General features: G+C 39.5%; 4 protein-coding genes across 4 annotated transcripts; 2 read left to right on the forward strand and 2 right to left on the reverse strand.

Annotated features, from left to right (window-relative positions):
* The first annotated feature begins 1,032 nt into the window (after nucleotides 1-1,032).
* Nucleotides 1,033-1,782, forward strand: LOC115727623 (agamous-like MADS-box protein AGL61). The gene has a single exon (XM_030657876.2). The coding sequence runs from the start codon at nucleotides 1,076-1,078 to the stop codon at nucleotides 1,628-1,630; it is 555 nt and encodes a 184-aa protein (XP_030513736.1). The 5' UTR covers nucleotides 1,033-1,075; the 3' UTR covers nucleotides 1,631-1,782.
* A 1,683-nt stretch (nucleotides 1,783-3,465) lies between these two features.
* On the reverse strand, nucleotides 3,466-4,239 carry LOC115727619 (protein BIC1-like). Its single transcript, XM_030657869.2, has one exon. It carries the CDS (start codon nucleotides 4,164-4,166, stop codon nucleotides 3,603-3,605), a length of 564 nt encoding a protein of 187 aa, XP_030513729.1. The 5' UTR covers nucleotides 4,167-4,239; the 3' UTR covers nucleotides 3,466-3,602.
* Nucleotides 4,240-13,458: 9,219 nt separating this feature from the next.
* On the reverse strand, nucleotides 13,459-15,365 carry LOC115727616 (pentatricopeptide repeat-containing protein At1g07740, mitochondrial). The gene has a single exon (XM_030657859.2). It carries the CDS (start codon nucleotides 15,291-15,293, stop codon nucleotides 13,896-13,898), a length of 1,398 nt encoding a protein of 465 aa, XP_030513719.1. The 5' UTR covers nucleotides 15,294-15,365; the 3' UTR covers nucleotides 13,459-13,895.
* LOC115727617 (nudix hydrolase 20, chloroplastic-like) lies at nucleotides 15,292-21,356 on the forward strand. The gene is made up of 10 exons (XM_030657864.2): nucleotides 15,292-15,413; nucleotides 15,487-15,859; nucleotides 15,978-16,042; nucleotides 16,215-16,401; nucleotides 16,614-16,694; nucleotides 17,396-17,521; nucleotides 19,617-19,696; nucleotides 20,008-20,123; nucleotides 20,259-20,379; nucleotides 21,165-21,356. The coding sequence occupies exons 1-10, from the start codon at nucleotides 15,292-15,294 to the stop codon at nucleotides 21,232-21,234; spliced, it is 1,341 nt and encodes a 446-aa protein (XP_030513724.2). The 3' UTR covers nucleotides 21,235-21,356.
* The last annotated feature ends 3,310 nt before the right edge of the window (nucleotides 21,357-24,666 follow it).

Consider the following 24,666-nt stretch of genomic DNA (forward strand, 5'->3'; position numbering starts at 1 on the left):
TTCAACTAAAATTGACCGAATTGACTCTATTAGCAAAACATGAAATATTTGAGGCTTAATTGGCACAATAAAAATTAGATAAAAAAATTGAAATAATTAAAAGGTTTACGATTAAATTGATAAAAGTGCAATATGTTTAAAACTTTTTTGATAATTTTCTCACATAATTTGCTGTACAATCTTAAGCAGAACTTTCATTGAAAATCTAGTTATTAGAGAGCAAAAAGAAAAGAGAAAAACGAAAAAGAATGAATGAAAGAAGAAAAGAAGAGGCCAATAAATTACTGACACTTGGCAGAAATGATAACAATTTCAACGAGGTATGGATGTGGATTCTTTTTCAACCATGGCTTTTAGTTATGCAATTCCGAAAAGATGATGCATCATAGAAAAGTGCACTGCCAATTTCCTCTCCATGTTATTCTTTTGCATTGCAATATTCTTATTACAGTACTTAAATCAATTGTCAAATATCATTGAAGAATTCCAATTGAAAGACATTATGTTGTTTTATGTTAGGATGTGTCTTTCTCACGAAAATAAATTTATTTGGTAACTGAAACATAACTAACCTATGATATGATCCAATGATCTTTGACTTTGAGACGAAGACGAAGTCACATAGATATTCATTTCGGAATTTCTTATAGATTGAATATAAATCAGTTGCATAATCTCCTTTACTTCACGAAAATAAATGGACGAAATAATCAACAATGTTGAATGCCCGAGAAAATCGCTTGGAAAGCCGGGTAAAATAGAAATTGTTTTTTTTTTGCTTTCTCGCTTTCGGCCACATGCCTTAATGTCTACCTAACATACTCGTCTTGATTTTCATAGACGCGATAGTAATTAGTATGTGAATCATGATTAGGATACCCATATCCACAACGATAAATAACCTTACTATTATTCGAATCCATCTTATAGAAGGTGACAACCCAAAAGAGATTGTCCTCCACATGCTCATACTAAATTTGACGTTCATATCCACTATAAATGCGTGCATTTTCTCTCCATTATCTCATCACGACTTTGCTTGTTGACTATTGTGTTGGATAACTTCCTTTCGACTATGGCACGAAGACAGGCAAGAGGGGGTCGAAGAGCTGAGATGAAACAAATCGCAAATGAGAATAGCAGGCAGATCGCATTTTCAAAACGTAGATCCAGTATCTACAAGAAGGCGAGCGAGCTCGTGACGCTCTGCGGGGCGGAGGTGGGATTGGTAGGAGCCTCGCCTACCGGAAAACCCTTTTCCTTCGCTCATCCATCCATCGACGCGGTCGCCAACCGGTTCCTCGACCGAAACCCTCCGCCCGCCGATAGGCCTCGCGCTTTGGTTGAGTACTATCATCGGGTCCAATCTGATGAGCTCAACCGGCAGCATGAGGAGCTCTCCAATCAAATCCAAGCCGAGAAGGAGCACGGCAAAGTGTTGGCGCAACTGACCGGAGGCAAAAGCGATGTGGGCTGGTGGGAGGCTCCCATCGAAGAGCTCAACCGGGAAGAGCTCCTCCAAATGAAGGGTCGAATGGAGGACCTTCGGCGGAGGTTGTTGAAGGCGATCGATCAGCAGGCTCGGGGAGACGCGTCCGCATCCCTTCAAGGACAGAATTTAGAGAAATAATCCCTTGGCGAAAATTGTTTCGAATTCCGCTCTCCCGAGATACAAGAATAAGGATGAACTAGTCTGGGAGATGATGATATGCGCTTATTATTTATGATGTTGATTGGTATCTTTCATAGATAAGAGATTATGGATGGTGTTCTTGATGTCTTGAGCCCATTTGCATTTGCTATTGCTTAACTATCAATTAGACGAACAAAGCATGCGCCAAATTTGACCCACAAAGCGAGAGTAGCTCGATAAATTTATTTTAAACTTGAGGACACTAACTTGAACCGGAAGTTCCGTTTTGTTTGGACCACATATATTCCTCGAGGCTTGCCAGTCGTGTCGGAGGTTGCCAGCCGTTAGTCATCACTACCGGTGTTGTTTTCGGAAGAGTACAGGACCTGCTGTGTTCTCCTCTGCTTCGCGTCCAGGGGGTATTGTAGTGGCAAAATTGCTCTCTAGACTCGCTCGTTAGCCGCGATTCTGAACGTTGGAGATCGGCCAAGCTTCCATCATCGATCTAGTCACCGATGCAGCTCTGTTTTTGAGTCGCCGACTAGCTAACGCCGAATGCCCCGTCCTGCTCTATTTTGATTGGAGACGAAACAGGGTATGTCACCGTCTCCGTTAGAGTCGGGGTTGGTTTTACACTAGTACACCTTCTTGATTCCGAATGCTCTTTATCATGTTTGCACGAGTCTAACCTAGAAGCAGAACACACTCGATGATTCATTTCATTACCCGAACAAATGCGCGTAATATGTTCGATGATATGTCTCTGAGACGGGGATGTGAAAAAGCTTTTCGGAGGAATCGATCCGCTCAATTGGGCTTTTGAAATCAAGGCTTCGAGCAATTTTGCCACTGGAGAGGGCAAAAGACTAGTGCAGCATGGCCTAGATAATGGGATAGACATCTTATCCACTGCTTAAGGACTTTGGCGACAAGGGTCCTTCATTTACCGTAACAATCTTACAATCTCGATGTATCGGTTCTTACTAGTGACACATCTAACCTTTCTTATATTGAGAAACAAATTTAATCTTTTAATCAGCCACTCTAAGGGCAAATTTTGGTCTAGAGCTAGGTCCGCATAAGTTGGATCCATCATAACCGTTGATCATATTGACTCCATATGAGGTTCCCACATGATTAACTGATATTACTAGGTCCATACAAGTTTCTTCCCATAGAGCCTTACTGGACTTCTCTGAAATTTCAGAAACATGTCAATGAATAGAACGCTAGATACTCGTTTCCTAGAGTTTTTCTGAAGGAATCCCGCCAACTTTGGAAGTTCTCTAGTTATCTGTACAGTTATGATATGGAAATATAATTTATCATTCATGTAATTAACTCTATTGGATTAGGTACAAGACACAAATTCAATTTAGCACAATTCTATGTACTAATCACTCCATGTATGGGTCGGTTTCACTCGCTCAAAGCTTATGTTGCCTCTTGCCTAATCCATAGGATTACGGAGCTGTTTAGGCTCGAATATATCCGACTAAATTTGGCTTTCTTGTTAATTAGAAGGAGCGTGGTCCGCCCGACGAACAATAAGGGGAAGACAGATGAGGTGTTTCTGTTAAAGTAATATATTTATGTGACATTTTTTTATTTACTACAAATCTTGCAGTAGATAAAAAACTATCACAAAAAAAAAATAATAAATATTTAAAAATTATTGTGGGATCTACTCTTTCAAGAATTTATGGCTCACACATGCGGTTATTTGTATAGTTACCAAGAATTGTTATGCTAGCAAAATCCTACTGCTAAATGAAATGAAGGTGATATCCATCTATATTTTCCTTTCTTGATTTAGATCCCGAGTATTTTCCTTTTCCGTGGTTGAACAACACACATTGGAACTGATTTTCATGTTCAAATGTAAAACGTTGAATGATCTACATGATCTCAGGTTCCAGATTGACTGAAAAGAGGAAAACGAAAGAAAATTAGGGAAAAATAAATAAATTCAGCAGCTGTTATCTATCCCCAGCCCATCAGAATTAGCTTTCCTTCCCTCCTCAGCCAAAGCTGCTTTAGCTGAAATGATCTTAGCAGGCACTAGGGAAGCCTCAAAGACAGAGCAATCCACCCAATCCTTCAACAGCTCCTCTTGACCCCAAATCTCCGGTATCCCAACGCACCCCGCGACCTCAGCCTGGTGTCGCTTCAGCCTCTCCCTGCCTTTCTCTTCTTCTTCTTCCTCCTCCTCTTGTTGCTCTTCCTCTTCCTGCGTGTGGTGATCTCCTTCGCTGTTGTTGTCGGTCTCATGTTCTGCTCGGGTGGGTACGGATGGACTTATCCGCCCCAGCTTTTTGTCTGAATCACGCCGACCGCCATTATCAACCTCAGGAGAAGGGACTTGTGTTTCTTCTCTTATCTCAGCATTTGATGCATCGGAATCAGATTGAGCTGAATCTTGTGGGGCACTGAACTTTTCACCGTGTTCTTGATCTTCCTTCATGTGGGAATGGATTTGAGTCTTGTCTGTTGTCTCATTCACTGCTCTTCCTGTGCTTGCTCTTTGTTCCATCTCTGCTGCTATCTTTTTGGAGAAGAAGATTGCATGGAGAGGCTCATTTGGGTACGGGAATAAAAGCAAACGAGAATGGATGGGACGTTGAGTTACCACGTCAACCCAACAGTTCAACATTTTGTATGGTATTTGACAAGTGTACGTGTCTTTTTCCTCCTTTAATTCCCCCATTTTTGTGTGGCTTTCTTTCAGCTCCTAATGCACCCACAAGAGAGAGATCTTTAGAATTTTGTGAGGTTGATATCACATTTTGTTTCAGTTCTTGGTTGAGGTTGAGGTTGATGTTGACTTTGATGAATGTGATTTTTGGCGTTTGGCCAGGGAGGTTTGTGTTTGATTGGAAATTGGTAAGGGGCCTTTTATTGTTTGGATTTTTGTTATTTCCAATCTTCTTAAAATGGGGCAAAAAGAAGCGTCGTTTCTTCTATTTAAGAATTTATTTGTTCCCGAAAAATAAATGATTTTGAAAATATTTTCTTAAATTCGTCATTTGAATCCCTTGAAATAATTAGTCAAAAAATGACATTTTTATTATCGATATCTAAATATTTTTGTGAGCGATTAGAATATTTCTTAGTCATTTGTTTTTTCGGAAGTAATACAAGTGAGAAACTTTTTTTTTTCTCAAAACATGCATTTTGCTCAAGACAAAGGTACCCTTAGTTTATAGGAAATTGCTTACCCGAACGCCCCCAAAGTGAGACGGTGGGACGATCGGTTTATGGCCACAAACTTGATTTGGGAAAACCGGATTACTTGCCGATCCGATTTCACTATTTTGACTTGGGATGAGCAAAAAAATCATGATCCATCTAAACCGGACTGGATCGCACCCCAACCGTTTGATTTTGGATGGAATCGGCGGGTAACGGTCCAGGCCCCAGTTTCAATTTTCTAGAACCGGCGGTTATTGGTTTGGCTCCCAATTTCAGGTGGAAACCATCTAAGCCGATCGGTCCTTTTGTATAATACAGATGTATATTCTTTTGTTTGTGTTTGTGTTGCATGGGAAGGTTATATCTCGCAATCAAGTAGAACATAGTCATTGCTATGACCTTCAATCCTTTGATTCTAACATAAAACTTGCTATTCTAGTAGAAAACTTCAAGTGTCCAAAGTGTAAGCTTGATACGGTTTACCGTTCTTCCATTTGGAGCATTACACTAAACCTTCCCATCAAGGACGCAAGGTTCAATTCAAGGGCAATTTCTCCAAAAGCGGTTTCCTTTTCCTTTTTTATTGATGTTGATGCTCGGTAGGATAGTAACCGAGATCCAATCGGGAATCGATCCGAACCAGTGGTTCGATTCTCGAACAGATCTCTGGAACAAGCGGGTGATTCATGGTTCACATTTTGCGGAACCGGTCCCTAGCGGCCGGTTCTCAATTCTAGGGTGGGAACCACCCATCTTGGAACTAATCACCCCCAATTTTGACATCTCATTTCATTTTTTTTTATAACTTTTACGTGTTTTTATTGTAAGCTAAAATTAGGAGACAAAGCATACAAGATAATTACGTTTCTATATTTTTTTTTAGTTATTAAGAATTGAGAAAAGCTAAGATGATAGTCCGTTAGAGTGATGGACCCACATGCATCACATATCCAAGTGATACGCTTGTCGGTCAAAAGTCCACATTTGACATGTACGTACTACATATCCTTGTAATATGCTTGTCACCCAAAAGCCCACTCTAAGATGTACACACTCCACATGATATGCTGGTTAGCTAAAAGTTCACATATGACATGTACGGTTCAAGTTGCATGGTTGAGTGGCGGTATTGTCACCCGAGCAAAGTCTTTAAGAATTTTTTCAGAATTTTGGAAACAAAATCCACGTAATTTTTTTATTTGGCCGAAGAATAATATCTACTATTTTAAAAGTTGCAATTTATTATTTGAATATTATCAATTAGATATGTTTCATTAGAACCTTGATTATGTGGGCCTTCTTATAATTTTGTTTTACAATTTTAGCTTACAATAAAAACACATAAAGTAAAAAGGAAAAAGGAAGACGGGAAATATGGAGTCAAAATACCGAAACCGGATAAGCAATTGGCCGATTTCCACAAATCAAATTTGTGGCCATTAATAGATCGTCCCACTATCATTTTTTGGGGGACGATCAGCTTAGCAAAGTCCTAATTTGTATAGGCGACTTGGAGACTCATTATTTGAGAGAAAAGTTTGAAGGAGATATTTTGTTGACGGTGATGGACAACTTTAACCACCACCATTCATTTCGTCTTCACTTGCTCAAAAACTCCAACAACTCTATTTATTACGCAAAAAAAAAAATTTAAATATATATTTTTAAAAATAATCGCTTATATATCTTGACTAATGACTGAAATTTTCATTATCAATAACAATTTATATCTAAACATTTTCTTAAATGACAAAAAAAGCTTATTCGTTTAATAATATTTCCACGCGATACAAGGGATCATTATTAGAAAAAATATCTTACAAATCATTCCTTTTTTGCTGCTTGTGAGATAAACTTGCCAAATCACAGTAAGATTGAGGATCAAGGTCCAATGTGTAATAGTTGAATTTACCATAAAATTCATAGGCTTGTTTAGTAACTATGATATACTCTTCTTTATTTGAGGAGAATGTATCTCTCCCACGAAGCTAAGAAATATGGAGAGGCTTCAAAGGAACTTTTTCTTGGTTGACTGAACCACATAAAACATTTGTTCATATTCCCTCTTCTCTATTTTTTCTATGTTTGTATTAACTCGCGACATTGTATCAGAACAAACAAGATCAACATCAAGCTCATACGCTGCTTGCTACTTCATTGGCTATTGCATCTTGTCTTTTTAATCAAAGAAGTTCTCTCGTTTTCGTTATTTTTGCACAATGACCAACACCTTTGTTACCATCGATTTAGGTCATTTTGGCTCGAATGAAATGAGTTCTCGACTTACCTCTATCCTTTTCAATGGCTGCAATTACCTCCCCTGGTCTCGGGCGGTTGCAATTGCTATTGAAGGCAGGTCAAAGTTTGGACATGTTAATGGTTGGATCAAACCACTTCCTATCACTAATCGTAATCGAGTGGTAAGCTATTGACAATCTTGTCATATCATAGATTTTTAACTCCGTGGATCCCTAGATTTGAGATTTTGCATATTCTGATACTATAAAGGCCCTATGAGATTCTTTTTGTGATATGTATGGACATCAAGAAAATGTTTCCCGAATTTTTAAGTTGCAATATTAGATTGCTCATACCGAGCAAGCCTTTGGCCAATTTTTTACTGAACATCTTGGCAATCACAAACGGAAACGGGATGAACTCTGATAGTATCATCCTCCAATTCAATCTGTTGATGTGTTTTCTCAACGAGAAGAACAAGATCACATATTTTAGTTGCTTGCTAGTATTCAACCTAAATATGAAGATTTTAAGAGACAAATTCTTATGAGTGCTACTCTACCATCTTTTACTAATATATGTGCCAATATTCAACGAGAAGGAACCCATCGAAGGGTGATGAATACCAAACCCAAATCACGGGGAGAACCGGTAGGGAGTTTAGCTAATGCAGCTAATGCTGGCAACCAAGCTAGTACTGGCATTCGTTTTAATGGCGCCAAAGGGAAAGGTCGCGGCCGTAATACTAAGTTTCATGGTTTCCATTGTAGCAAAGATGGGCATACCGACGATCGTTATTGGGATCTGCACCCTCACTTGCGACCCAAGAAGGACAAGGCTATAAATAAGACTATGGATCCTAAAGTTGCTAGTTAGGTCACCAGTCTAGATCTTCAAATCTCTCTAGAACAAATATCCTTGCAAGTAAAGCAGCTAATGTCCTCTAGCGGTGTGTCTCGGTCGAGTTCTGACTAGGGAAATATGGCTCAAACTTTTGGTAATGTATTTGCCCTATATGCATTCTCTATGGATAGCTTTATAATTGATTTAGGAGAAATTGACCACCTTTGCGGTAGTTCTCGTTGAATAACTCATTTGCGTGAGGTTCCTACTCTCCTATTACGGTTGCGAATTGTGAAAAGATCCATATTCAAGGGATTAGGAAACTGGATTTATTTTCCAACTCTAACGAGGTGTTATTTGTGCCATCATTATCTTTTAACTTATTATCTGTTAGCAAAATTACCAAGGATCTAAATGGCAATGTTACTTTTCCAACTCTAATAAGGTTATCTTTCAAGACATGACCACAGGGAGGGAGGTTGTTGAAGGTGGGTTTCAAAAGGGGCTATATACTCTTGATTTTTTTTAGTACGGTTTTGGTTGTTAGCCAGGATAAAGGGTTAACATCGAAACTATGGAAGTGGTGTGTGGGGCACCCATCAGATCGGGTATTACGATCTATTGATCCTACTTTTCTCTAGATTCAAGCTCTTGTGAAACTTGTCATTTTGATAAACAACATAGATTGCCTTTTTCCCAAAGGATGAATAATGCATCTGAACTATTTGAGTTGATTCATTATGATGTTTAGCATAATGCGCCAGTGGAATCTCGAGATGGTTTTAAGTACTTTGTAACGTTTATAGATGATCAATCTCGAACTATTTGGCTGTGTTTGCTTACATCTAAAAGTGAAGTATTGAGAGTCTTCAAGGAATTTACTCGAATGACCTATACGTAGTATGAAACTCAGATTAAATAATGCGCACCGACAATAGAAACGAATATACCAATCACCCCTTTGAGTCATTTTTCAAAAGTCTAGGTATTGTACACCTGACTTCATGTGTTAAAACTCCCCAACAAAATGGGGTTGCAGAGAGTAAAAATCGTCATTTATCACGGCTGTTTTATGGAAACTTATTTCAATATTTTTGGTTGGATGCGGTCCTAACAAGTTGCTATTTGATCAATCATCTTCTTAGTAAGGTGCTGTAACACAAATATACTATGAAAGTACTACATGGTCAATCAATTAATCTTTCTCATCTCTTAGCATTCAGTAGTGTGTGCTATGTTCACACTTCATCGGGGACTAATTAGATCCTTGTGCAAACAAATGCATTTTTTTTTTTTTTTGCATATTCTAATGTTAAGTTTATAAATGCTTTGATCCCTCCACGAAAAAAAATGCTTATATCTCAGGATTTATGTTTGATGAAACTCACATATATTTTCCTTCCAATGACCAAATTCAGGGGGAGAATAGTGGTGACTATACTAACAACTATGATTACAATGCATTCGAAATGGAATTTGCTCCCCGATTGTTTGTTTTTGATGATTTGGTGATTGATGAAAACCAGAGAGATGGGAGAAACACTTTTAATCAACCCTACTTTAGCTCCCGATCCTGTTGAGGAAATAACTCCTTTTCGTCGATCAACCGTCTTAAATTTGTCATGAATCAATCGTCTATGGCCTATCCCATTTAGGCTTAAATTTGCCATGATTACATCTGTCTAGAGTTTTGTACCTTCCTATCAGCTATAGATACCAACATTGAGTTTGCAAACTTTCTTGAATCACAACAATTAGCTATGCGGAGGAAGGCCAAGGATGAGAAACTACAAGCCCTTGACAAAAATTAGACTAGAGATATTATTCCATCACTTACTGGAAAACTTCATGTTGGTTGTCAATGGGTTTACAAAATCAAGTAGAAAAGTGATGGTTCAATTGAGAGGCACAAAGCTAGATTGATCGCCAAAGGATACACCCAAACATATGGAGTGGAATACAAAGAAATGTTTGCTCCTATAGTAAAAATGAATACTGTTAGAGTTCTCATGTCATTTGCTGTCAATTGTGGTTGGTCTCTGTTCCCAATGGATGTTAAGAATGCGTTCCTTCATGGAGAACTTTAAGAAGAAGTATACATGGACCTCTCTCCGGGTCACCCATCAGGATTTGTTTGCAAACTCAAGAAGGCAATCTATGGTCTCAAGCAGTCACCTCGAACACGGTATGGAAAGTTTAGTGCAGCCCTGGTAACTTTTGGTTTTAAAATGGGTGAGTCCGACCATTTTCTATTTGTTAAGAAAAATTCTAAAGGAATTGTAGCGGTCTTAATATATATTGATGACATTGTCATTACCGGTGAGAATCTACAAGAGATTGAATCTCTCGAAAAATATTTACATGAGAAGTTCGACATCAAAGTTTGACATCAAAGATTTGGGTCGGTTGGGATACTTCCTTGGAATTCAAGTTGCTAGTTCCAATAAAGGATTGTTTCTTTCTCAGAGAAAATATGCATTGGATATGTTAAAGGAAACAAGAAAATTAGGGGCCAAACCTACATAGTCTTTTGTGGACTTAGGGAACAACGTGATAAAAAATACTTCTCCTCTTTAGATTTTCGCCAATTTCAAAGATTAGTTGGTCAGCTAATTTATTTGACTATCACGCGAATGAACATTTCATATGCCGTTATCTTTGTGAGCCAATTTATGCATGCTCCTATCGAAGGTCACGTGGAGCTTGTTGACCGTATATTGAGATATTTGAAATCATGGCTAGGACATGGCATTCTTATAAAGAAATATGGTCACACTGAGGTTGTTGGATATGCTTATGTTGATTGGGTTGGTAGTCCCACTGATAGGAGGTCTACCACTATTTTTTGTACTCTTGTAGGAGGTAATTTTGTTACGTGGAAAAGAAAAAAACTATGGTTGCTTGTTCGACCGCTGAAGGAGAATACAGAGCTATGGCATCAACGACATGTGAATTGGTTTGGCTTTGCTTCCTATTAAGTGACTTGGGTTCTGAAGGATCTCATGGTCTTATGAATCTATTTTGTGATAACCAAGCAGCAACTCACATTGCGTCAGATCCGGTTTTTCATGAAAGAACAAAACACATAGAAGTCGATTATCATTTTGTTCGATGGAAAGTTCAGGACAAAACTATCGATAATTCTTTATGTTCAAAGCAAAGAACAACTTGCTGATGTGTTTACTAAACCTCTTAAGTAGTATTTCAATAACTATTGGCTAAGTTGACCTCAGAAGACATCTTCGTCACAACTTGGAGGAGGAGTGTTGGCGAGATTGGCAAGATAAACTTGCCAAATCATGATAAGATTGAGGATCAAGATTTACATTTAATAAATGTATTACCATAAAAATCATAGACTATGTTTAGCAGGTGTACTCTTCTTTATTTAAGGAGAATGTATCTCCCTCAAGAAGCTAAGAAATAAGGAGATTTCTCCTGTGGTGGCTTTCAAGGAACTTTTTCTCGGTCGACCGAACCACGTAAAATCTCTGTTCATATTTCATTTTCTCTATCATTTCTATGTTCGTATTAACTCGCGGCATTCGCGGAACAAACGGAAGCAATATTCCATTCGCTTCTGTCATTGAAACCCAATTGCTTGCAAGGGGCAGCGTCTGATTGGTCAATTTGTCTGTCAAGATTATGTTAATTTCTTAGCAAAATGAACCATGGTTAGCTGTCGCGACGAGTTTGAGCGTACCATCCCTATTCTTGCATTCGCGTGAAAATTACCTACCTCAGTGTTTAAGATTGCAGGGGTTCTTTCGATAAAGGAGTTGTTTGCACTATAGATGTGTTTTCAACTTTTATTTACACCTTACTAATATAATCTAGATCATACTTCCCTTATTCTACTTTACTTCACTTGCCCTTTTCCTGTCCATTATCATCCTGTCATTAATTCCATCTCTCCTAATAACTAATAACAAATTACACTGAGCCAAATATTTCCATGATTTATTTGATAAATTATTGCAACATCTAATTTATTAAATTACAAAAGGTAACTGATCTAACTTAAATTCTTACTTCCATAGTTCTACTTCATTTCACTTGCCCTTTTCCTATTTCTCATCATTGCCCCTCATAATAAAAAATAAATTAACTTAACTTTAACATTAGCATAATCTATTTGAAAAGTATTATAATTTATTAAATGAAAATGATAATATAGGAGAAAATACATCTTATTACGAGATAATGAAGCAATTGAACAAATCGTAGGTTATAGCAGAGTTTATTTCGATTCGAGTAGAAAAGAGTACATGGAGCTCATTTATAGGATGTATTAGATGATTATCTAAGGTAATAAAATAAAAATGATATCAAATATAATTAATCAAGAATACGCAATATCAAAAGGGATAAATGCATAATCCCCACAGATGTGCAAAATCAAGTAAATATCCTAATATCGGTCATATTCCCTTAAACTCAAGGTGACTAAGCTCAAGTATAACAGTGCCACTAAACTTTGTTTCTCATGAAATCAGCACTCAACAATGGGCTTAGTGGATCCACGACGAGACGGTGCGTGGCTATGCGTGAGACAACATCCGACGACTGTTTGTGGTGAAACTTTCAAATCTAGCCTGTCTGAGGGCGACAAATTTGATTGTGTTATTGGCTTTTCGAAAGGACGCGTGAAAGGTTGACTATCGGATGGGAAACAGCAAGCAGTCAATGCGAGTGGCTAACGAAACAGTAATTGAGCAACGTGGCCTATACGGCTGATGTCATAGCATCAAGTGGCCTATACAAGAAAATAGTTACTGAGCTAATATGGGTTAGCAATGGTTTAAGTTTCTCCATTTTTCGTTTGTGTAAATTTTCAACCCATTTAAGACTCATTAAGTTATTAGGTAATTCATTTATAACCCACTTAAGTACGTTTCTAAAACTTAAGACAACCTATTAATGACATGCATTATCAAATATAGGTTAACATAAATTGGTGCCGATGTAATAGGTTTAGGACTATTTTTGGTATTTTTCCCTAAAGAGAAGGATATAAAATGTCACGCGAATCAATAATAGTATGTGTGTGTAGTTTATCCTTTCATTTACAATATTATCTTTTCGAGTTTGGAACATTTCAAGAGTGATATTTCATTCATTATACTTCTCGACTGAATAAGTATGCCAAACATTTACCCTGAAGTCTCAAAATAGGAACTAAAAGAAAATAAAAACCACAAGCAACTTTGGACACTTGAAAATGATCCGGAATCTATTCCGAGTTTGTCATAAAAGTTCACTCGCGCTCAAGCATTAACGCGCGAATTCCTGCAAACAAAATTGGACGATCGGCAACATAAACCCGAGAAGTAGATTGGTAAGAAGAGAGAAGTGATGACAGCAAACAAAAGTGACTACAAGATTTAATTCAACTTCGTGCAGTTCCTAGGCCAGCCGGTCCGAAAGCAGGCAACAGCAGGAGCTTAGACGAGTGCTCCTCGGCCAACCTGGACCAATACTTTTAAACTCGAAAGAAAATATATCAGAGTTTCTCAAAGAACTAGCATCACATTATAGAGTGAGAGAAGAAGTGGACCTTAACTCCAAAATGAATTGCTCCACGTTCAAGAGACGAGTCACCCACATGACGACTTCACAGTATATAGCTGATAGGAACAGTCGAAACCAGCGTTCGCACATAGTCAGATCGTCACCATGCAATGTTACTATCATGAACATGAAAAAATACATATGTTCGAGCATAATCAACCCCATTTCCATAATTCTCACAGCACATAAAGGCAGTATACATAGGCAACACCATATTTCTTATGCCAATCAGCCATGGGCATAACTAATGGAGTTTAAACACAAAGAAAATTCCTGCTCGGACAGCCGTTTTACAGTCAATTATGCGGCTCGCCTCTCGGTAAAAAATATGCCTCTCGGTCACTTCTGAAGTAGGAAGGGAAGCTTGGCATTGTGCCCATGGCTGCATAATTCTGGTAAAGGCAGAGCACTAGAATGCCTACAAAGACAATTCAGTGAGAAGCTCCATTGCACCTCCATCTGCCCCGCAAGCACGCCTAGCTAGAACCTCCCAAGACTCCAGCTCAACTCCAATCTTTCTCCTCTCCATTTCTTCAACTACAAAGCATGCATCATCTGTATTTCCACCCCTCAACAACCCTTCAACTAAACGGCAATAAGTATCAGCCGTAGGACAATGCTTGCCTGTCAACATTGCATTAAACACCTTCAACCCTCCTTCAAAATCCTCAACCTTACAAAAACCATCAAGCATCATGCGATACGTAGCTGCATTGGGCTCACGGCCTTCAATTTGCATCTCAACCAAAAGTTTATATGCCTCAGCAGGTTTACTTTCCTTGCATAAGTAATTGACCAATATATTGTAGGACACAACATCTGGCTTACACTTCCTTCTCTTCATCTCTTTGAGCAATTCCTTTGCCTTGTCAGTCTCACCTCTCTTTCCTAGATCACTCATCAAAACACCAAAATTTACGGGCCCCGGTTTACATCCTCTGTACTCCATATCAAACATAAGTTTCTTAGCTTCCTCATACTTACCTAAGAAACACAAACCTTCCATCAGCAAAGCATATGTTGAGGCGTTAGGGTATTTCCCTTTGTGAGTCATGTCTTCAAGAAGGCCCATGGCTCTTTCAACATCACCCTTTCTACACAAGAATCCTACCAGACTGTTGTACGTTACAACCGTGGGCTGAACCTGCTTCTCTAGCATTTCGTCAAACACCTGGCACGCAGTCTCCCACTCTCCTTTTTCAAGCCATCCCTTAATGATTACATTGAAAGAAACCGAATTTGGCCGGAAACCCATTTTGTATGAACGCTGGAGTAACTCAGCTGCGTCCAATAACTTGTCGTTCTCCACAAGGACGTTAAGAATCGTATTGAAGGACTGTAACGTGCGGGTACAGTTAAAAGAAGTCATATTTTGGAATAGCCGCACAGCCTCGTCCACCAAATGGACTTTCCCGTAGTGCCGAATCAAAGCTATGAAGAGGCTCTCCCTGCAACGGACATCATTCTCTTCAATGCCACTCAAAATCTCCTCAACAGCTTCGAAACGACGAGACCGAGCGAGCTTGTAGACGAGAGCAGAATACGAAGGGTAGTCGTGTCTGAAGCCCATCCGGCGATACTCGTGGAAAAGAGACAGCGCCTCATCTGGGTCTTCGACTTCCTTAACTCTGGTAACAAAAGGATCGGGTTTCCGACGGTGTCGAGAGGATCCCGAAGGCCGCTCGGAGTTCCTCGGGGTCTTGGATTTGTCCCGACCCAGATGACTATAGTGTTGGGCAGGTACGCAGAAACAGAGAACGTTGACAAGATCTGTGGCTGTGACCCGGTTGATCGATTTTGCTCTCGGATAGATCATGAAGCAGACGAAGCGCAGCGGGTTCTCCGCGAATGATCTGGCGGAACAACCACCGGTAGCAAGAACTACAAGAGCTTACCTACTACTGCATTCAAGAATCACGGACCAGCGGTCATCAAAGTACTTTTTATTTTTACCATCATTGACATAAAAGTGGTCTCTTTTTGTGCGCGTTGATCTCGTGTGTGTAAAGCACATGTGGACGAGTCGAAATCTCAACAACAGCTAAGAAGGCGCTTCCGTTTTCCCTCGACGCAGCTTTGCAGTGTCTCTCTTATCTCCCTCTCTCTCTTCCCCGCACGGCTTCAGCTTGTGCTTCTCATCCCACACGGGGAATGGCTTCTCTGCGGTCGCCCCTCGTTTCTCGCGCTCTCTTCAACAGACCCATCTCGCTCCTCCTATTCCGCAGCTCGACAAGATGCGGGTCTCACCAATCCGCACCGTTCCCCACAACCAGCTTCTCTTGGGACGACGTCCTTCGAGTCTCTCACCCCGAGCACTCCCACGACGACTCCTCCGACCTCGCCGGATTCTTCGAGAAGATCAGGCTCTGCAATCGCGGCTCGGTTGGTGCTCTAGTGTTCTTGTTTCTCCTCCATTCTTTGGTGGAGCTGCTCGCCGTGCTCGGGATTCAAGTGGAGCTGAAGCTCCGTTCTTGATTTTCCTTTTTTGAAACTCTGGCAGGAGATGCAGTCTGATTTCTTGCCGTTCGTCGTCGAAGATCAGATTGTTGGTTACGTCCACCATGGGTAGAGTTTTCTCACCTAACCCACTACGTAATATGTTAATCCTGAGAAATTGAAAGAGCCTCTGTTATGCGCGGTACTTAGTATGTGAAGGACGACTCTTAAGTGATTATTTTGCTCCCCAAATTCAACGCATAGTTGGTTAAATCTCTTCTTTTGTGGAATATATGTGCAGTTTTGCTGATCGTTTGAGGCGATTCGGCGACGTGTTTACTTTTGATCGAGACGCTTTTAATGGTGGCCGTTTTGGTGGGCATGTTGGTTTACATCCATTGCTGGAAACACCTGAGGATAGAACTGAAGCAGTGTCGCGCGTAGTGAAATGCTTAGGCCCAGAACTGATCCCAGGTATTAGAAATGAGGTATTGCCTGTGGTCACGATCGAGCAAGTAGTGTTACTGCCTTCTTGTCATCCAGAAAAGGTGCAAATGGGGTCGAATACAGCCAAAGATGCCCTTTTCTGAGGAAGTACTTTCCCTTGCTCATGAATTATGATGGTCGTGGTGCAACTGACGACTTGTCCGTGTAATTTTGGTTTGCTTTTCCTTACCGCGCTTCCATTTGTTTGGACCAGCTCTATCCAGTGAAATCATCATTTGGAGGTTCGATAACATTCTCTCTTGAACGTGCAGCAGCTCCTTATTTTGGAATCAAGGTCTGCTTTTCTCCTTTCCATAGAAGTATTCTTTAATGAGATCTCAGGACCAATAGTTATTAGCTTTATTCTATTATGTTGTGTATGCAAATCCTTATCTGTATAAATCAAATTCTCGGTTGATTGTTGGCATGAAGTCTAACTGTATTGATCGCGATCCAATTTCAGGACAATATTTAGATCAAATGAATTCCCTATTGTGTCATAGATGCTTGTAATCCCTGAATATTGGTAAACCATCGTGTTAATGCAGTTCTTCTTCTTTTTCCCTTGAGTAATAATCTCGCTTTTCACATAACCTTTGTGATTGATGGAGAACATAATGGCTTCTTGAAGCTTGAGCCATGTGGAATATCTTTAATATCCTGTTTACATTTAAAAAGATGATTCCATATATGGCTGCTAGGGTTTAAACAATCGGTAACCCAACAGAAGCTCAAACTGAGATATTGTGAAGCCTTGCAATTTTTACTGCGATTCTATTCCTTCCTAACCAACCAAACTTATGGACGATATAGTTCAGCAATAATGTCTCTCTACCCTGACCTGACCTTATGTTACATTAAAAAGTAAGACAATGATTTTGCCATAGTGAGCATTCAACTTGGAATATTAGACATGGAAAAAGGCGTTGGTTTGTGCTGAAGGGTATATAGAACCCAATATGGTTGTATCTCATATAAAATTATTTTGTGTAGTAGGCATATGGAGTTCACATGAATGGCTATGTTGAAAAGGACGGTCAGGAATATCTCTGGATTGGGAAGAGAAGCCAAGTCAAACCAACATATCCAGGAATGCTTGATCATCTAGTTGCCGGAGGACTGGTTAGTATTGATCGTTCTTTTCCTTGTTCATATGTTTTTCCTACCCAAGATGCACAAATATGTTAGTATTTCTGTGTCATCATATGTAACTTGAAAAAATTTCACCAGTACTTCCCTTTCCAGATCATGTTTCTGTAGCCATTTTCATGTAGAGCCTTGTGGTTCTTTTTCTTTCTGTGTGGTTGTGGGCTTTGTGTTAGGATTTTGTTTTCTGTGTCTGACAACGACCCTCCTCAGACCAACACTAGGGGAGCCTTGTCTACTGGAATGTCCTCTTTTATGGGTTTAGTGCTAGCATCGCACCAGAAAGCCTGGGACATGATGGTTTACTGTCATATTGGATTGGACTACCTCCCTTTCTTCTAGGAAGCTGCGCTCCCTTTCCTTATGTAATAGTCCGGCCTGCTAATATGCTTATGATTTTCAAGTGAACTTCGAGAATTCATGGCGCCGAAATTTGGAGATAACTCTGTCTCAGTCATGCTGCTTTTCTCTTTTTGAGTTGCTGTAAATTCTGGTATGGTTGGTTTGGGCTTACACTGTACTGGAAGATATAAGAGTAGCTGATTGCTTCTCTCGATGCTTTCCTCCATAGAAGGGAACATTTGTAGACAGCTCTGCACGTATCTTGATTGATGTACTGATTTACTGATACATTCACGGAGGAAAATTATTGGCTAAAACGAGACCTGAATTGTGAGTTTCCGTTAGTCGTGAATGGCATGATCCTACCACTCAACATCAACCGTATGACACAGGTACATGATAAACAGCGTTAGAATGCTCATGTAGCCCAAAGGGAAAAATAAATGCTTTAAAGTAGGCGGTGTTACGAGTTGTTTGAAGTAACTATTGGTGTTTTTCTGAGTTTCACCCTCAAATATGAGCAAGGGAGAAATTTCTTAGTGATTTGAATCCTTAATCCAACTTGATTATCTTGTAAAGATACAATTAGGTGTAGAATATTGACTTATGATGGAGTTAAGGCTTAGATATGTAGTATTATGGCTAATAAAAGTTCTCTAGTGCACTTCACAGATTTTACTAATCTATGAAGGAGATGATGGCAATTGTTACAGAAGGTGTGGGTTATAAAAAGCCCTCTTGTGCGAGAATAGAAGTAATCTCAATAGTTCAAAGTGTCATTTTTAATTGAAGGTAGGTGAAAAGATTAATGGTTCTGGTACGTTCTCAATGTCTGAAGTCTGAACAACGTGGATTTGACAGGTGAAAGTATTGACTTAATTAGTCAATTTGCGTCAGTTCAAGAGAAATTCTAGTGAGGCTTATATAAATTTGGGTGAGATTGAGTCTTTATGAGGAAAACTGAATCCTGTTGACTAGAATTGTGAACAGCTTTGTTCTTTTCTCCCTTTTTGCTGGTGTTAAAACATTAGGTGGGAAGTCTTTAATCCTAAAATATTCTGATGTTCATCTCAGTGTTAGCCCTGTAAAAAGTGTTGGTAGAAACTAAAGTTTGTTCAGTTGCTTACTTTCTCTTATGCTGGTGAGAGAAATTCTAGTGAGGCTTATATAAATTTTGGGTGAGATTGAGTCTTTATGAGGGAAACTGAATCCTGTCGGCTAGAATTGTGATCTTCGTTCTTTTCTCCCTTTTTGCTGGTGTTAAAACGTTAGGTGGGAAGTCTTTAATCCTTCAATATTCTGATGTTCATCTCAGTGTTAACCCTGTAAAAAGTGTTGGTAGAAACTAAAGTTTGTTCTGTTGCTTACTATCTCTTTTGCTGGTGCTGAAGCCATAAGTGGGAGATCTGTTTGGAATTCTTTAATACTTCGATACTGTGATGTTCATCTCAGTATCAGCCTTAGGAGTGTCAGTGGAAAATGAACTGCAGGTTTTGTCTGTTTCTTGTGGTGTTATCAGATAGTGTAGATCGACAATGTGGAGAAAATGATTCAAAGCACATACCACTATATTAGTGGCTCGGCTTTCTTTGTTGTGTCCTTCTATTCATCTTTTTATTAAACTGACTGCATGCAATTCCCTTTACTGTAATCATCAACTAGAATGACTGACTGAATGCACGTTTGCACACTCAAGTACTAGTTTATTCGAATTTCTTCTTGACTGCAGCCTCATGATATTGCTTGTGGGGAGAATATTATAAAGGAATGTGAAGAAGAAGCAGGCATCCCAAGAATCATTTCCTGTGGGTAAGTAATCAGGCTCATAGTATTGCTGTTAGTGTTGCGCAATATAAAGCTTTTGATGACAATGAAGGTAACCGATGAGTCTTACAGCATTGCTCTTAATGTTGGCAATAATTCCTTTTGTTAACTTAAACTTGTAATGAGAACAAAACTAGCTTCTTGTGCATTGGAAATCTCTCTCTCCTTATGTATTTTGGGGTTGGTAGGGGAGTGTAACATATTTGTGAACTGTGCATCCATGCCCATACTTTCGTATGTACCATATGCGAAGGTGCATAAATTGGCTTTAATAACTTTCTGAGACATCATTGTAGAGCAATACCAGTTGGTGCTGTTTCCTACATGGACATAGATGGGTATAGCTACAAGAGAGATGTCTTGTTCTGTTATGATCTTAAACTTCCTGAAGGCTTTACACCAAATAATCAAGGTAAGATCTGTAAATCTTGGGTTCCCTTGAGACTTTGTAAATTTCATTTCTGTCACCTAGCCACCAGACAGGACTTGAATGATGACAGCAACTCATGTTGCTGATGCTGTGGTTTTCTTTACAATGCTATAATAGATGGAGAAGTAGAGAGCTTCAAGTTAATTCCTGTGGCCCAAGTTGCAAATGTCATTAGGAGGACCAAGTTTTTCAAGCCTAACTGCGCACTAGTCATGACTGATTTTCTATTTCGACACGGGTAAGGGCTTCTCTTTTTATTCTCTTTATTACTTTTCTCCATTCATCTGGTTCTTCAGAATTCTAGTCCTTTGCTCAGTGGTTGTGCTTTTTCCAATGCTGAAGTCATCTGTATTTAAGGGAGACAATACATACCTTCTGGAGAAAGAGAAGCACACTGGTCTACTCTTCCATATCTGGAAAACATTGAGAGAGCATGAATCGATAGGAAAGATTACTGACGGGTCCCTTTTGTTTGGTCACTTCTAAGTTAGTTGGTGCATTTAGATTTCTTGTCGAGACCCTTAATGCATTGTGCTGGATCAATATAAGCTCCAATGGCTGATTCCTGGAGGAAACATCTACGCCTTTCTTTGCCATTCCATGGAGCTAAACAAAGAAATAGTGGTGGTGAAGTGCTTACCAAAAAATGAGTAGTGCTACATGGATATCATATCTTAGATCATTATGCTCAATAGCTATTTGAGTGATTTAGTCCATGGTACTTTCTGAACGACATTTTCTGAGGCACTCATTGTTAGAGGAAGCTACATGGTTAAAGTTCGTGTCTCTTCTGAATTTAACCACGTTGTTAAACGGCAAATTCCGTCGGCAAAACTCACCTCCTAATGTCATTCTCTGTAAGAAACTTTGCCATCAGTTGGGTGCAGTCATATTGCATGGTTAGCGTTTCTATCACGGAGAGAGGGGACTATGGCCATGAACTAGTTTCTTAAAAGCAGATATTGTTTATGTCCGAAACAAGTCTGAGAGCCGGTGAGCTGATACTTTTCATGGTTGTTGCAGGTACATCAAACCTGAGTACATGGGATACTTGGATTTGTTGCAAAGTCTGAAGAATGGAGATTGCTCCTGAGTTTCGGATTACATCACACTATTCTTTTGCTCCTCTTCCATTTTCCCTTTGAAGGCCATGAAATTTCACCAGAGAAATTGTCGGACTTTAAAGTATATTTGTCATCCTTTGTTGCGAGGTCAATCTGTGTGCGCAAAAAAAAAAGTAAGTGAAGGAGAATTTTTTCTTACTTTTATAGATCAAATTGGCTTCCAAAATTGCAATCACAGGTTTTTGGATCTCGGGACACGGGTGCAAAGGTGTAGTGCTGAGGTGAGCAAAACATGCAAGACGGGTACATCATGTATAAGCCACTTCAATTTTGCAAATTTAAAAGCCTGCATCTGTAGCACTGCCCTACAAAACAAAGTTAGCAGCACAAACTCCTCTTGTAATTCTCATCTACAGAACCATCTAACACGTTTGTTGGCGGCATACCTTCAATTCAACGTTAGACAAACAAGGTTGACGCAAGAACATTTTCGAAGAGAGAAATCGGGCTTGAGTCCTTTGATGGTTTCAATCAAGTTCTAAGTGGAGTCATCAAGCTGTCGAGACCCTCTTATGATGTGACAATAAGGCTTGGCTTAAGTTTTCCCGGACCCTACCGATTGCAACTTGCTTTCTTCGATTAATAATTTATTTCGATTTTTTGCTTTAGGAGCCTCCACTTTACTTTTGGCAAACTGAAAATTCAGGGATTCAGAAAGTTGATTACACTAGATATGAGCAATGCCTACTTTGGCACCTTTTCCTCTTTTATGAAAAGTGATTACTCGTGTGATCTTTCCAACCTCATCGTTCGTCTTTCTTATATCATAATTTACTGTAATTTAGTCGATTGGCAAGTAATCAATAAATCCGTTATCTTTCAAAATTGAATTGAAAATAATTGTCGAGATTTCCAGGTTAGAACTCTAGAGTTGAAATGTGAACATATTGCAATTAGTATTTGGGAAAGTATTTTCCCAATGATCCGGATGTTAACTCCAAACTACTAAGGTCTACGACCTCATCCGGTTCGCCGGCAGGCCCCTCCAAGAACCCGGTCAAGCTCTTTCCTCGAAGCTCCGCCGGAAGTCCCGATCCTTTCTCTCTCGCACTTCAAAGTAGTTTTCCTTTTCGTTATCTTTTCTTCTCTTTTGATATTGATCGTGTGTACTTCGTGTATCCAGTTTTTTTGGCCGGACGTGCCCTTTCATAATGGAAAGGAGTCGAGTTTGATGCTTTCCCATCTCCCGGATTTTTTCCCGAGAATCTTTTGAATTATCACTGCATACCTTTCAATGGCCTCTGACCATCAATGTGAATAACCCATCCTCCTCTCTTTAATAATAAAAAATGAATAAATAAAAATTTTGTATAGATATCTTCCACAAAAATGTTTAAAAATAAATTGCTGTTGATAAGGCGGCACTGCCTCCAAGGGAGGAAGAGAAAAAAAGGAACAAGTTAATAGCCAATGACTCTACTGTATGGTATATGATGTGAAAATTATATAAGGGCTCAACGTACTTATTATCGAATTAAAAAGTGGATATTTTCATGAATAATACATCTTAATTTCCCTAATTAGAGATCTTGTATCAATCTTTTATATGTGCTCTTGAGGGGCGAGACCCTGTGGAGTAGGTAAGAAAGGAGAGGCCTGCAAAGAGATAGTGAAAACCCTCTTTTCTGGTCGAGGATATCTCTCCGAAACCTGATCTCGAAGACGAGATTGAGGTACAAAAGGGCCATTCCTTTTTCACGAACCGTATGTGGATGTTACTGCTCATACAACTGCTAGCTAGCAAGCAGTTAACCTTCCTCTACAAGGAATGGAAGTGCGGAAGAACTGACAGAAGAATTGTGGCATGACCCTTTGGAATTACAGAAGAACTTCCCATGGGCAGCGTACGTACAAGGCTTATTCACATTGGTTCATCTGGCTATGCCTCGGGCCTTTTGCTCTTATAACGTACAAGGTGGCAATGAAGTTTTGAAAGTTCTAAAAAAGAGATCTTTCTCTAAGCACCTCATATGACGTACGGTAGCCTATCAAGCTGGCATAATTAACTATTTAGAATATCTATTTATGTAGATACATATACTTTTTAACGTTTGCATTATTCAAGCCGACATTCTCGTTTCCGCTTACTTCCCACGATTAGGTCAAAAAGGTAGAACTATTTCCAGATGACAACTGACTAAGGGCGGAAGGGGCTGCTACAGTCATTTGGCCAAGATCCATGTCCCCACCCTAGCCAGAAGAAAGAAAGGCATTAGGCCTTTTTAACTTTTTAAACTTAAACAACTCATTCATGACATACAATCATTAGATATGGGTCAAATAAGAGTTCTAGACCCATTTTGCCATATTTACTCACAACATACTGTCAATCTCATCGCACATAAAAAGCTATCAAATAAACATTATTTTTTTCAAATGGATTTTATTTACCCTATTGAGTCCTATCGTAAGACAAAACAATCTCATTTTTTGCTAGTAAAAGCAAATATATAACTTCCACACCATCAAAACCACGAGCTAATTATGCCCTAACCCTAAATTCATTCTTATTCAAAGATAAGGATGAACAACATATCAAGGTCCAATCTCAAAAACCGCAATGCCAAGCAGGCATCCCACTAAGGAACTTTCCCTCAATGGAATGAATCCAACAGGCCTGCTTATTTTCCAACGTTTTATCTTCTTTAGGTATAAAAGAGCACCCTTATCCATAAAAATTTGGACTCTCATACACACTATTTAACCATCTTTATCCCCTTCTTGTCAATCGTGAAAAGCTGATATTTGCTCCTTATCTTGAGTGTTTTCTCCGAAATATTAGCAGAAAATGGCAGATCAGATCAGTGGGAGCAATGGAAACCAGGGAGTTGTCTTGGAAATGAAAGACACTTCCAACACCAGGGAAGAGATCAAAAGCACTTTCTTCTCTCTTCCCTTCATTCGAAAGGTTACCTGTGTTCTCATCTCCATCTACTCTTTTTCCCCCCAATCCCTTTCTTGTTGTTTTTCCTTTGTCTATTTGTTGTTCTTTTCGTGTTCACTTTGACGTTCGTCGACCTTTGGGGTGCGCATCTTGTGACAACGTGCGAAACATGTTACGTGTCTCGGTAAGGATGAGTCTCATTGCGAAATTTCTCAAAACATCGCAGTTGATCGCTGAGTTCATTGGGACGTACTTCTTGGTATTTGCTGGTTGCGGATCGATGGCGGTGAACTTGAACCACGACAAGGTGGTGACCCTCCCGGGATAGCAATAAAATGGGACTTGTCAGAGATGGTGTTGGTGTACTCGGTCGGACACATCTCCAGCGCCCATTTCAACTCGGCCATCACCATTGCCTTCACCACCTGCAAGAGGTTTCCCTGGAAACAGGTCCAATTATCTTCTTCCAAAGTCCTAACCCCTAAACTACCTTTTGTCTATCTTCCCATTCAAAATA

This window comes from Rhodamnia argentea, chromosome 3, assembly GCF_020921035.1.
Source record: "Rhodamnia argentea isolate NSW1041297 chromosome 3, ASM2092103v1, whole genome shotgun sequence".
Lineage (NCBI taxonomy): Eukaryota > Viridiplantae > Streptophyta > Magnoliopsida > Myrtales > Myrtaceae > Rhodamnia > Rhodamnia argentea.